General features: G+C 38.9%; 2 protein-coding genes across 3 annotated transcripts; both read right to left on the bottom strand.

The window, feature by feature from the left end:
• Positions 1–546: 546 nt before the first annotated feature.
• Positions 547–3,159, bottom strand: LOC128438043 (alpha-fibrinogenase albofibrase). Its single transcript, XM_053420404.1, has 5 exons — positions 3,004–3,159; positions 2,663–2,825; positions 1,799–2,088; positions 1,575–1,714; positions 547–1,423 (listed from the first exon to the last, which is right to left on the bottom strand). Exons 1-5 carry the CDS (start codon positions 3,038–3,040, stop codon positions 1,274–1,276), a joined length of 780 nt encoding a protein of 259 aa, XP_053276379.1. The 5' UTR covers positions 3,041–3,159; the 3' UTR covers positions 547–1,273.
• Positions 3,160–4,262: 1,103 nt separating this feature from the next.
• golm1 (golgi membrane protein 1) lies at positions 4,263–12,448 on the bottom strand. Of its 2 annotated transcripts, none has more exons than XM_053420401.1 (11): positions 12,220–12,448; positions 11,109–11,243; positions 10,252–10,431; positions 9,999–10,053; positions 9,768–9,870; positions 9,472–9,598; positions 8,843–9,005; positions 8,468–8,689; positions 7,964–8,119; positions 7,717–7,815; positions 4,263–7,223 (listed from the first exon to the last, which is right to left on the bottom strand). In XM_053420401.1, exons 2-10 carry the CDS (start codon positions 11,235–11,237, stop codon positions 7,718–7,720), a joined length of 1,233 nt encoding a protein of 410 aa, XP_053276376.1. In that variant the 5' UTR covers positions 11,238–11,243; positions 12,220–12,448; the 3' UTR covers positions 4,263–7,223; position 7,717. The 2 variants fall into 2 exon arrangements, with proteins under 2 accessions (XP_053276376.1, XP_053276377.1); XM_053420402.1 differs by having other exon boundaries at positions 8,843–9,002.
• Positions 12,449–12,770: the final 322 nt, after the last annotated feature.

Raw genomic sequence — 12,770 nt, 5'->3', positions numbered from 1 at the left:
AATCCTGTTCACATTAAAATGTCGACTTGAAAAAACATGGCAAGAAATGAAATCAATTAGAAATCAATATTTCACCTCAATCCACCGCTGACCCCACAGGACTGAAGATCTGGAGCGCTCACCTCTCAAGAACAAAATGAAAACTCAGTTCTGTATTAATCTTTCATGTAAGTCCTTTTAAATGGGTTATAATATAGTTTCTCAACAGTCACCCTGAACCATCGGTAGTGGTCATCACAATATCTATGGTGCAGTGCTCAAGGACACAAAAACAATAACTAAAAGCCTGATGCATAAATACAAAATTTCCATTTAGGTGAGTAGTCAATAGTAGTGTTACATTTTATATAAGAAAGTAATATGCATTTCTCAGTTTTTCAATCCATGCTCATAGATACAACTGTGGGGCTTTGTACTTCTTTTCTTCTGTGATGTGACTTGACACTACGGACTTTACAAAGTTAAAGTTTAACCAGAACTCGAGAGAAGTTGAACTGTCACATTTGAAATTCAAATACACTTTGAAACAGATAACAAAACAAAAACTTGTGCTGTGAACTGGGACACACCCCTTTTTATTCATGGGTACAATCTGCTTTTACAGACAGAGTTCAGGAAAGAAAAGAGGGATTTAAACGAAGTATACATCAGAACTGTAAAGAGAAGTATGGATGATAACTGGTGGTTGTAAAGGCACTGGAGAACAATGGCCCTCATTTTCCTAAGAAAACTTAATGTCAGATTCATGAGTTCTTTAAACTGTTTGCATCTGTGTTATTTTATTGATGAATGCCTTGTCTTCCCATAAAAGGGCATGAGACTGCAGTTATATTTTGCAGTGGACATGAAATACCACAAACAAACGATGCATTGAATCCAGCACATTCATTAAAATCTGTAATTTAAACCCTAACTGCAGAATTAAAAAACACAATAACTGATTATTTTACCGAAGCTTTTCAGTTGTCAAGTATGTGTAAGAGTTCCCTTCAGTGTGAGTAGATTCTGTCCTTATGTCAGAATCTCTGGAAAAACCCACAGCTTAAGTTTGTTTTCAGAAGAAACCTCCTCTTAAGAACGGTCGGTGAATGAGGCCCAATGTGCTGGTATCTGTTGAAGTCTATTTTCCCTGCACAATGCAAAATCCAGTCAAGTTTCCAGTTGAAATCTGAAGTAAAATACGGTGAAAGTAAGTTGTCAGGTGATATTGATTCGAAATGAGAAGATATGAGACATTTTAATAAGACTTTCTGAGTAAGAGTGTGAGGTCGACTCAGGAGTTTTCCCTCATGGTTTTCTCAATCCACTCCCTGTAGTGGCAGATGTTTGCCATGACGATGGTGCTTGCACACTTATCCACAGGGTTGCTCACAACGATCCCATGTAGGACGTTGTTATACTCCACCGCTGAGCCAGCATCACCCTGAGAGAGAGAGAGAGAGAGAGAGAGAGAGAGAGAGAGAGAGAGAGAGAGAGAGAGAGAGAGAGATTCCCATTGGTCATAACACAAAACAAAAGGAATTCTGTTAGAAAATGGCGATATGTGTAAAAAATAAATGAAAGTGTTTCCTTACGAAGCAGGTCTCCACCCCCGGCCTGGCGGCACACAAGGTGGATTCTTCATTGCTGATATATTTATCCCCAGGTTTATCATTCTCACCACACGTGGAAATGTCTGTGCTGGCACACTTCAGGCTCTTGGGCAGTATGCTGCCTGAGGATTTCAAAGATAAATCTTCAGAAAAGTGACTTCTATCTTTATAAAACTAAAACAAGTATCCTAGTTTTATTTGCTCACTTAAGATGTCAGCCTTCTTGGCTTCCCAGCCTCCGATCTCAACCTGCTGGCCTATCTCTGGTTTGGTGCACCCGGTGGGGGGCAGCTTGATGGTGGGCAGCTTGGCAGACATGTCCTCGCCCAGTTTGATGAGCATGATGTCGTGGGCATTCCCCTCCTCGTCTTTGTAAGAGAACTGCTTCTCGGTTTTGATGACCTGCTCCAATTTTTTAGACTTTCCTTTCATCCACGACCCAAATTTTGTGAAAATGCTCACGTCATTGTTCAGACCGAGTTTCAGTTTCACTGCCCTGCAGGAGAAAAGGTAAATAAGAAGACTAATGTGACTAATGAAAACATGAAAATATTTTTTTATTGGAATCGTTTTTTTATGATTTGGCTTATTTAATTTTCTATCCATACTTCCACCAACCAGGTTATGTTTGATTTAGCAAACATTTGTGGAGGGGACGGACATGACCCAAGAAAGACCCATTTTAGCTTTGGTGTGGATCAACTTTCTATAAGATATATTTTATATTTTATTTAAACATTTTCATTGATTTCTCAAGAAACAAACAATGGATCTCGTTTATCTCGTCTGGTATGTTTAGTGAACTAATATTTATGAGTTTGCGCAATTTGGTGAAGAGCCAAATATATATGAATGCATTTTATTTAAATGTTTAACTGTTGGACTAGTTTTCCTTTCTGTATGTATGATTCCAATGTCCAGTGGTCCTTTCACTTGTAATTTTGTTTTTATTGTCTACATTTTAGACACTTTTTTTGTCTAATTCGCCGTCTGAATCAAATCCCATTAGTCAGACAGGTGAAGTATGTGGAAGCTGCAGCACACGGCAGGAGGATGCATGTGTCTCTTACTGTTCAGCGCAGTGAGAAGCAGTGATGACCCAGCGCGTGTTGAGCAGCGAGCCGCCACAGGACTTTCCCGGCTGAATAGAATCAATCTGCACATGGTACTGTCTGTCCGTCTTGCAGGGCTTACCCCCAACAACCCTCTTCTCAATGTCCCCTGATGCAGCAGCTGACATGGGGAAGCAGAGGAGACGGCACACTTGTCAGCTTCAAACTTGATTTTCATTACCTCATTCTAACTTTTGCACAACAAAAACTCAATTACACATATGACAGAATTAGATGCAATAACATCTATTTAGAAATATTAGGGTGTTTTAGTTGATTCAGAATGAAAACAAACTTACCTGCAAGAAGCAAAAGGATGAGAGAGCTGAGCTTCATGGTCCCTCTGGTTGTGGATGACTTCGGGTGTCTCTCTGACTCATCCCTCTTCTCTATATACTGCAGGTCAGATGTGACTTCATCAGTTCCCTCCCCAAGCCTCCGTCTTCATGGCCTTTCATTGACCTGTTATGGTAACGGGAGGGACTGATGGGGTGGGCCGAGCGGAGGGTTTGGACAGCGGGAAGGCGTGTACTGAAAAACTCACACCACACAGTGTATGATCCTCTGAACGGGAAGAGCAAGGTCAGAGCACCTTTGTGTCAACCTTACTGTCGCTCTGAGTGTCGAAACAAGATGATTGTAGTCATGCAGGTTATTGTTTCTAATTACCCGCAGCCCTCTGTCCTTTCTTATTTACACCATGTTTGATCTCATCTCGACACTACGAGTTCAGCTGAGCTCTCAGAACCATTCACTCGTTATTGAGACAAGATGATGATGGCACCTCATTAATTGACCATCAATATCAAAACCAGAGATCATATTTAAAATGTCACCAATGTTAGTAAAGATCTTAGGGTATATAATGCTGTTTTATATTAAAAATGATTTATAGCAGCATGTAAATGTGTTGTTAAATCAATATGCAACATAAAATGTATTAATTCTATCTACGGTTGGCCTTGAGTCCTTTTTGCCTTATACTAAGAACAGAGGAGACAGTAGCTCAGTATTTTGGGACCCGTTCATGATGACTCGTAAAAAGCTAGTGAAATCATATCTGTACATTTGTAGAATGCATATGTAGCAGAAGAGTAATTAAAATTAAAAATGCAAATCATCCAATTAAAAATTACATATACTGTGTCTATCTTCCTTTTGCTTTCAGTTTTAAAAGCAAAATCTTTTTAAATTGTAACTTTAGAATACCAGAGCTTTATACCGTTTTATTGTTCTAGCCTAGAATTTAAATTAATTCAGTTTTTCTCTTTGTTCTCTGGTGTTAGCTACAACTGTCATATTTTAAATAATTGATAAGATGAAGCTTCAACTGTCACAAGTGGAGAGAAGTACAGTATCTATACAAATACTACCCACTATCATCACTTCTCCTTTGACTGTACTTCTCTCCTATCTCCTAGTGACATATATAATAATGGATCATGTATTAATCTCTTAAAGGCTTGTGAACACTTGAACCAAATGATATTTTCATTTGCAAGAATCCTCGTGACAGTAAGTTCCACATGAAACACACACACACACACACACACCTTGATAGTGGTAATAAAAACAATCTTTATTCTCTATCACCAATAAAGCCTATGATTATTTAGATCTTTCACAAATTTGTTCAGCAGTACAGAATAAAATTAACATTTACACAAATTCAAACGAACAACAAAAAAAGTGTATCCAATGTATAAAAATAATAAAACATTTTCTCTCTCCAGGTGCAGAGATATGTAGTTCAGAAAATTTAAGTTTCCATACAATTGAGAAGCCAAAGCAGTCAAGACAATGAATAACTAACTCTGAAAACACAATTATAGAATTAAACATGTCACACGTCTCCAGAATCAACCAAAGTGGGGAAAGATTCAGACAAAAGGAGTGAAGTGTATCTTTATTGACAAAGGGTTTCCCTGTAGCCTCCTGTCTGTATGAGGGAACTTCTCCTTCTCCTGATTAAATAATTTATCTTTCTTTAGCTTTCCTTTTTCTATATATTGTTACTGTGACGAGCAAGCCCAAATTTAAAAATCAATAAAAAAAACATAACAAACGTTAAGTTAATAACATTGATTCTACCTGTCATTTACATTTGAGAGGACACTCTCTGGAAAAAGTTTCGAATTATAAACCACTGTTTTTGGTTGTTTGGGAAACAACTCAACCAGAAACACTCTTCACAGGTAGTCAAGCCGTTCATGAAGCCATGAGTAAATTCAGATAAAAGAATGTACTATAACATCTTGACAGAAAATGAGAGTTCTCCAGCATTTAAATGTTTCATAAACTGTATATCCTGTTCATGCATTTTCATTAAAGCGGATTGAGCTTCAACTTAAACTGTATCCAAACTAGGCTTTGTACGACTGCATTTTGACATCAGAAGGGTTTTTGATAAAATCCTTCAAATGTTAAAACTTTTAGTTCGATCCATCCCACCTGGACCAAGTCAGGTGCACTGCAGCTGATCTGTACCAACAGTAAAACTAACCCTCTGTGTTCCAAGAACCGTTTAATCAAAGACAGACTCCTGATAACAGAAATCCAGGAAGATAACTTTCCACTATGTTAAACACTGTTGATAAGTAAGTGTGTTATGGAAATGATGACGATTTCCGAAATGATGAACAGTGTGGAGGCCACCACCTCTGAATAAAGCAGGAAACAAAAATAAATATTCTAACCCGTATATGATAAAATACAAGGCAATAGAATATCCAACTTTGTTGTTTATGATTTCTTAATACAAGTTTGTGTTTGCGCTCAAACACACACACACAATTCCCAGCCTAGTACAGTTTGAAGCAGATGAATATATTTTAGCACAGCTACTACACAGTTCACATGTACTGGACTCCAGGAGCATGAACGCACAACACACTGGTCCTACTTCAGGGAAATGTCCTTCATAATATTACAGCAATTCTCACAAATGGCTGTTCATGTTCTCAACAAAGCACAGACAAATCAACAGACCAATCGACAGACGAAACAGTATCCACAAAGTAGAACTGACAAACCTCTGAGCAGGTGCACAGAAGCAACTGATCACAGAGGAAAACTGGTGCACACGGATTTAATAAGGCATGCGTCATAATAAAGTAAGATTGTCGATCTAATATAAACTATTGTCCAGATTTTCCAAACTATTCCTTAAATTATAATTTATTACTGTGTTTTTCTGTCTTATGTAGAAACATTCAACCTTGTCACTGTGCGTGATCTGAGAATAAAAGCCAAGATGCCAAGGCAATAGATTAGCCAAGTTTAGAGGTGATTGCTCATTGATCAAAATGTACAGAAAACATAACATAGTACGTTGAAAACACAAGAGCATATAAAACCATACAGGGAATTTGCTCATTTGTTCTGTGCCCTGTCTATTAAACCAGTCCACAATGTCTGAAGCTTTATGGGAATTAGAAAATAAGCTGTTCTTGTTTTTCCATCTGTAAATAACATCGGACAACAAGATGACCCCAAAGTTTCCTTTATTTGCTGCTTTTTACATGCATATCCTAGCTTTTTTTAAATGAAATGCTCTGACTATTGATCTGAGGTCAGCATCTTTCCTATGAGAGACTGTACAAGAGTAGCTTAAGGCATTGTTAAAGATGCTGTTGTACCTCAGGGAGAGACGACGCCCCGTGAAGGAGGAGTTCTGTCAATGGGATCACTCTGATCATTTAAAATGACTTCAGTATTTGACACCTAGTAACCCTATAAGGGTCTTTAACATCATCTTCAAGTTACAGTCATAAAAGAGTGAACATAACACAACACACCGGAAACACTAATCCGGAAATCAAAACTTACCAATTCTTAAAAATACTTAGAATCACCAAGCGTTTTTATGACACCTACAGCTCAGGGAATTAATGTGAGCACAGTCTGCATCATAGCATGATTTGATAATCATAAACTCCACCTCATCCACGTTAGTGCATTGGACTTAGATCGAAACTTAAATTGACCAATTTTTTGCCGAGCAAAGTTGCCATCACTGATCATCTGATAGATGTTCCAGGGCTGCAAAGATTGGATTTAACTATTTAATGCTATGAAAAAAAAAGTATGAGATGCTGTGACTGACAGCTGTGCTTAACTCAGGATTGGTTATGGAAGGGTATGGGCGTAACTTTGATACCAAGACTCCACTCCAAAATCACAACAGTGAAGTGTCATCATTATACTGTCATTGATTGCAAACTAGATATGAAGTTGCAATACTCGTCCTCCAGTAAGAGACGAATTAATGATCCCGCCTGGGAATTTAGCGGACAGCATGTAATATTCTGATCAAGGTAATACATAAGACAAATCAAGAAGAAAATCCTGATAAAAAATAACGAACGTCAAGTTTTTCATGTAGAATTTTACATTGGGATTTGCTCTATGTTAACTGTGTTTCAAGGGCGGCATTAAACTGTATGCTGTGATTGCGCTGACGTGTAAAACCTGTCTTATTTCCTGATGTCATGTCCGGGATCCTTCTTCAACACCAGCTCTGCAAGAAAGTTTGTGAATAAAACAAAAACATTACGACACTAACAATATTAGCCTCTATAGACATAAGGATGGAACTGTGCTCAATGCCATTTCACCTGTTTCTTGATGGCAGCATATTGCACAACTGAGGTATGACTAAAATATATAGATTATAAAACAACAGTCCAGTTACAGTATTATGTGCTTATCAGCTGGTGATAGAGCAGGGCTGAACTGGAAAATCTTACATGTGTAACTATATAAATATGTATATTTGTCCTAAAACCAGATAATTACTTTAATTAGAACTTCTCAAGGTAGCTTCAACATGCTGTACAGTTTAGCTGAAACTAGATGAATTTGTGCTTGTTCAATAAAAAGATCCGACTGATCTCGGCAAACATCTCCTGAAGTTAAGGACCGTATGATGTAGGACATGTTGATACCATCTCACGGTACCATTTGAACCTGTGGAGCAGGTAAATGTCACTGAGGAGGATCTCAGTGTTTACCTCAGTGTTGAGCAAGTTCCGCTTGTTTGTCTGCTTCAAATTCCCCTTCGTTCTCATCATCGCCGTTATAGTCAGCCAGCTCTTCCTCCATGTCCTTGTCTATGAAACAGAACAATTCACATGAAACAAACACACATCCCTGCAGGACAGTGCAATATATATCTGTCACTCAAACTCTATCTATGGTCTTCAAACAGTCAACTGCAGTGATAAACCCCAAAATGGAGTCTAAGATAAACCAACGTACCAATATTTTCTGAGCGTCTAATCTGCTGTTGGTTCTTCGAATCAGCTCCACCCACAATGTGTTTGTCTGCGTCATACTCTTCTGGCTCCAATTTCTGACCATCAGGCATCTCATCGACCTTTCCCTGGCCAATCAGCATGCCCTCCATTCCAGGGTCTACCTCAGAACACACGACATTTGAATTTATAACAAATTAAGAACTTCTTCACAGAGACGGTCTATAGTGTTAGGGATAACTGGCTATCACTGCTGATCCTCAGTGAAAAAAGGCAGCGCGGACCCCGATTTGTCATGCTATCTCAGCTGTATTACACATTAAAGAAGGATGTACACACATATGAGAGTGTTGGATATACATGGTCCCTGATGGCATAAAACTATGCACGTATACATCGGGTTGTCGGAGACAGATCTGTTTGTGAAAATAAAAAAGCGACACTAATGTGATTTTAAAAGCCATCATCCCTTCTGTTAGCAATGTGCTTTATTCTCTGAGTTCTTTACCTTCTGTCTGAGTGCCCTCTTCATGAACATCCATCAACTCCATGTCTTCGTCCTCAGTCAGATTATTCTTCATCAGTTTACTGGTCTCTGTCCCTGCCTCGTTTGTTTTTACAGCTCCCTCTAGTGGTGGTAAAATATCCTGCTTGCCTGCAGCAGCAGAGGGAACAGACTGAAGCTCTTCTTTTGAGACCTCGTTCACTGAGGGCACAGGCTCATCAGAACCTGGAATATAATGAGGCAATGTGAGGATTAACGGATGTTAGTCAAAGTGTGCTTTAACATATAAACACAGTACATACACATATTAGTGTAAATGCATGCTTTATGTGTCAGATTTCCGTTAAGAACACTGAGCCATCAATTTTTCACTGTTACCTTGGTCGACAATAATCTCATTAGTCAGTAGTTCAGTTGGTTCATTTTCTTTTAGCCGAGAGACACTTGGAGTGTGGCTCACAACAGTTGATGTCTTCTCCGGGTCAGCCACTGACAAAACGGGTCTGTCCGCTTTTCCAGTTCGATCCATTGTTTTTTCCTGCTGAGGAGTAAATCTCAATTTACACCAAATTCCTTTATGTTACAACAAGAAAAGCTTTTGAACAATGATCCCAAAAGTAGGAAACATAAAACCCAGTCAATTCTAAAAGGATCTTTTCAATATAAAGAGCTCAAGATAGAGAGGGGCCTTACAGAACACGTTGCTCCAGTATCTCTGATTTTGCTTCATTCTACTTTATACAAAGATGAAACATCAACTCAGAAAAGCAGTGGTGTCAGGGAGGCCGGTTACAACATCAACCAATAAGATAAGCTGCTTGCTGTATTACAAACACATGCAAATAAATGTAGGTGTAACATTACACTTAACAGGGTTCTAACAGAGGAATGGTGTGTTTATAATTTCCATATGGCTGTATCAGCACCGATCCACCGCTCTGATGCAAACCTTGTGAAAAGACCCTGGACGGCACATGGCTCCCTATCAAACAGAAAAACCAACTCACCTGCGAGGAGACGACTGAGGGAGAGTTGATGAGCTTCTCCATTTTCTTCTGAACTTCAAGTTTAGCAGCTGCTACTCTCTCATCACACAACTCCTTCTGGGACAGGACCTGAGAGTGACACTGGGTCCTGCACAACACAGACACACACAGACATGTTAACAAAGGAATAAAATAAATATGTTTACTGCACTCACTCTGTCAATTCATAATTTGAGTTCATGATCAATCGTGATTATTGTCATTTATTGTAATTAAGAGAGCTGCAATTACTATAAATGCTGATAAATTCATCTTACATGTCATAAGTGAGTTTGCTGTTAAGGGTGTTGATGTTGCCTTGGCAACTCTGTAGCTCCTTTTGAAGCTTCCCCACTTCTTCATTCAGCTGATTCACCCGACCTGAAGTAGAAACATAAGCAAGACAATAAGAGCCACATGAGAATATTATTTATTTCATTTATTATATTTCTTTGGAGAGCTGTCTGCTGTTGTTTTGGGGATTTAACAGGATAAATGTCAACACTTACCTCTGAGTTCCTGTGTTATTTTGGCAGAAGAGGACATGTTCTCCTGCAGTTTGTCCTAAAAGCAAAGTTACCAATTAATTAATTAATTATCAATATTCATCATGATCATCAATTTTGTCACTTAATTTATAAGTTTATTCTGGATCACAACAATAAGTAAGTAAAATAACTGTTTTATAGGCCCCAAATTCGATTGTGGTTGTAGTTCCAAGGCAACATTTTAACATTCACTCCCAGGGGTGTATGTGGGCACCTTCTCTTGGTTGCAGGACATCTCTAATGCTTCCATCTGTCTCTTGAACAGACTTTCTTGGTGGCTGATCTGCTCTTTCTGTCTCTGGATCTCCTCCTGGAACTCATTTTTCTTAATCTCTGATACTCCTCGCTCAGCTGCTCCACGTCTCACTTGGCCCTCCATCTCATACAGCTTAGTCTGAATCACGCACAGAAAGACACAGAGGTTAAGGACACATCACATTACTTACTGCTGTTTTATTCTTCATGAGCTCAACTCAATAAGATTTAGACAGAAAAGAACACAAACAATAATCTTCCTGTTTAGCGAACATGGTTAGAAACTGGGTATGTGAACATTTGAATTAAGACATAATATTTTTTCTTAATGTTACGTACACCCAAGAAAGTAAAAGGCTTTCAGTTACAAGGCCACAAATGCTTCAGAGAACAGCTGAGATGTGTGATTGAGTCTTTAGTCTATTCCTGTTCTGCAATACAAAACTATCAAGGTCCTGGCCCTGGGTTAGGTTAAGTATTTAAAGTGACTTGCACGAAAGGATATGTCGAAAATGTATCTTCTACTTTGAAAGTTGGATAAGGAAATTAAATAGGGAGCAAAAAGGCCTTCACACATTAAAAAACATGAAACCTTATTAAAATGAGACCAATATGATGGCATAAAAATCATGGTCTGCACCAACAGAATCAGTTAATAATAAAAACATGTTTCATCTCCATTCAACTTATGATGCTCACTCCAGTGGCCTTTAATATATGTTAGAACAAAAGAACCAATTCCAAATGGGAATATTTGAAATGTTAAGTATGGTTCGAATACCACAGAAAAACATAAAGATAAATAGATTCACTCACCTGTAGCTCAAGGTTGCGGGAGCTGCACACCCAGTAGTTAAAGCCCAGAACCAGTATGCAGGCGATCAGAGCCCCGATCATTAAAGGGGGGGATCTTCCTGCACGACGCACGTTTCCCAACCCACCCATAGCTGTCTACAGAATGAAGACACACAAACCACAGCCAGGCTCAGCTCACTGTCTGATAACTGTACAACTGCATGTTGTCAATTATTCAATAAAAACAGCTTCCTGCCAGACTTTTAAATAGCAGTGGATTACATCAAACTAATCTTCTACAAAGTTCATCCTGCACATAAAATCGAGCACAGGAAGTGTTTCCTGAAGTCACAGTATAATTAGATACACTACTACAGATTCTGCAATTATGAAAACGTGGCTTTGCACACACATGTTAGGACTGTTCATAAGAGACACCTGCTCGTGGTATTTGCCAAATATTGACCCGGAACAACTCTGATTTGTTTTCCCAGAAACCACGGTGACTCAAAGGAAATGTTTGCAGGATGGTGAGAAAGCAAACATTAGCAGGTGATGTCCGGAGACCCAAGGTGATGGATCTCTGCAGCTGCTCACTCACACCACCAAGTAGTCATGGAAAGGGTTAAACGAGCCGTTTACGTTCACGTAGAAAGATAAATCTCAGTTAGAGGGAAAGGTGTAAATCTCAGACCAGTAGATAAACCAGCACTGGGAGACGATCTGTACAGTCTCACAACATATCACTGCTACGTTACACGTGTTGACTAATAACCAAACTAAACACCTTTTATCTAAGATAACATTAAACAGCTGGTCAAAGGGTGTCTTTTATTCATTACCAGCTGAACTCGGGTCAGGAAGGAGCCCGACTCTCGTCCACTATAGCTGGACTAACGAGCAGGAAGTCATATATATGCTTCAGTAAAGTATATTCAAAAGACATGGCAGTCGTAGAGACAAAATGTGCTGACGAATAAAGCAGCATTTGCCTTATTTAACATTCAAGTCAACGATAACCACTGCCTGCGTTGCTAACAGTCAATGCTAGCAGCTGTCTACGTTGCCACCCTACGTCGCTAGCTAGTATGCTTCCGTTAGCTAGCGTTAGCATTGTTAGCACTCGACTTACCTGGTGCCCTTTAGTCGCGAAGCAGGAATTGAAAGGTCAGTCCCGGTGCGTGCGATGACTCTCTGTGATGTATTTTGACAACCTGCCCGCGCCTCTGTGGAAATTATCTGCGCATTACCCCCGCACGGTTAGCTCGTATCCATTGTTGTCACACAAACGGCGGAGCAACACAGTGTTTACTGTTCACTACGGTTTTCTGACGAGGTGCGGTTTGACTTTTCATGCGCAACCTTTCTCACATTTACGGTACGGATGCTGGAAGTGGCCAAAATGTAATATGCTAATAAAACACCTATTGAAACAGGTATTGTTTAAACGACAGACTTTATATATTCCAATGAAATCTGTAAACTGTTTTTTCTGAAAATTAGAACAAAAATACTAATAATATTACTGAAGCTGATTATGAAATTAAATTAAATTAAATTAATCCTGCGCAGTCCACTTCTGCGCAGGAGGTTAATATTTTTTTTAAACAAATAAAATAGTTCTTACACTATATAAAATTAAAAATAAATAATTAACAGAAAATAAATGAAAAGTAAATTCTC

Source organism: Pleuronectes platessa, chromosome 4 (genome assembly GCF_947347685.1).
Source record: "Pleuronectes platessa chromosome 4, fPlePla1.1, whole genome shotgun sequence".
Taxonomy (NCBI): Eukaryota; Metazoa; Chordata; class Actinopteri; order Pleuronectiformes; family Pleuronectidae; genus Pleuronectes; species Pleuronectes platessa.
The sequence above is the reverse complement of the archived record's forward strand: the minus strand, read 5'-3'. Positions and strand labels throughout refer to the sequence as shown.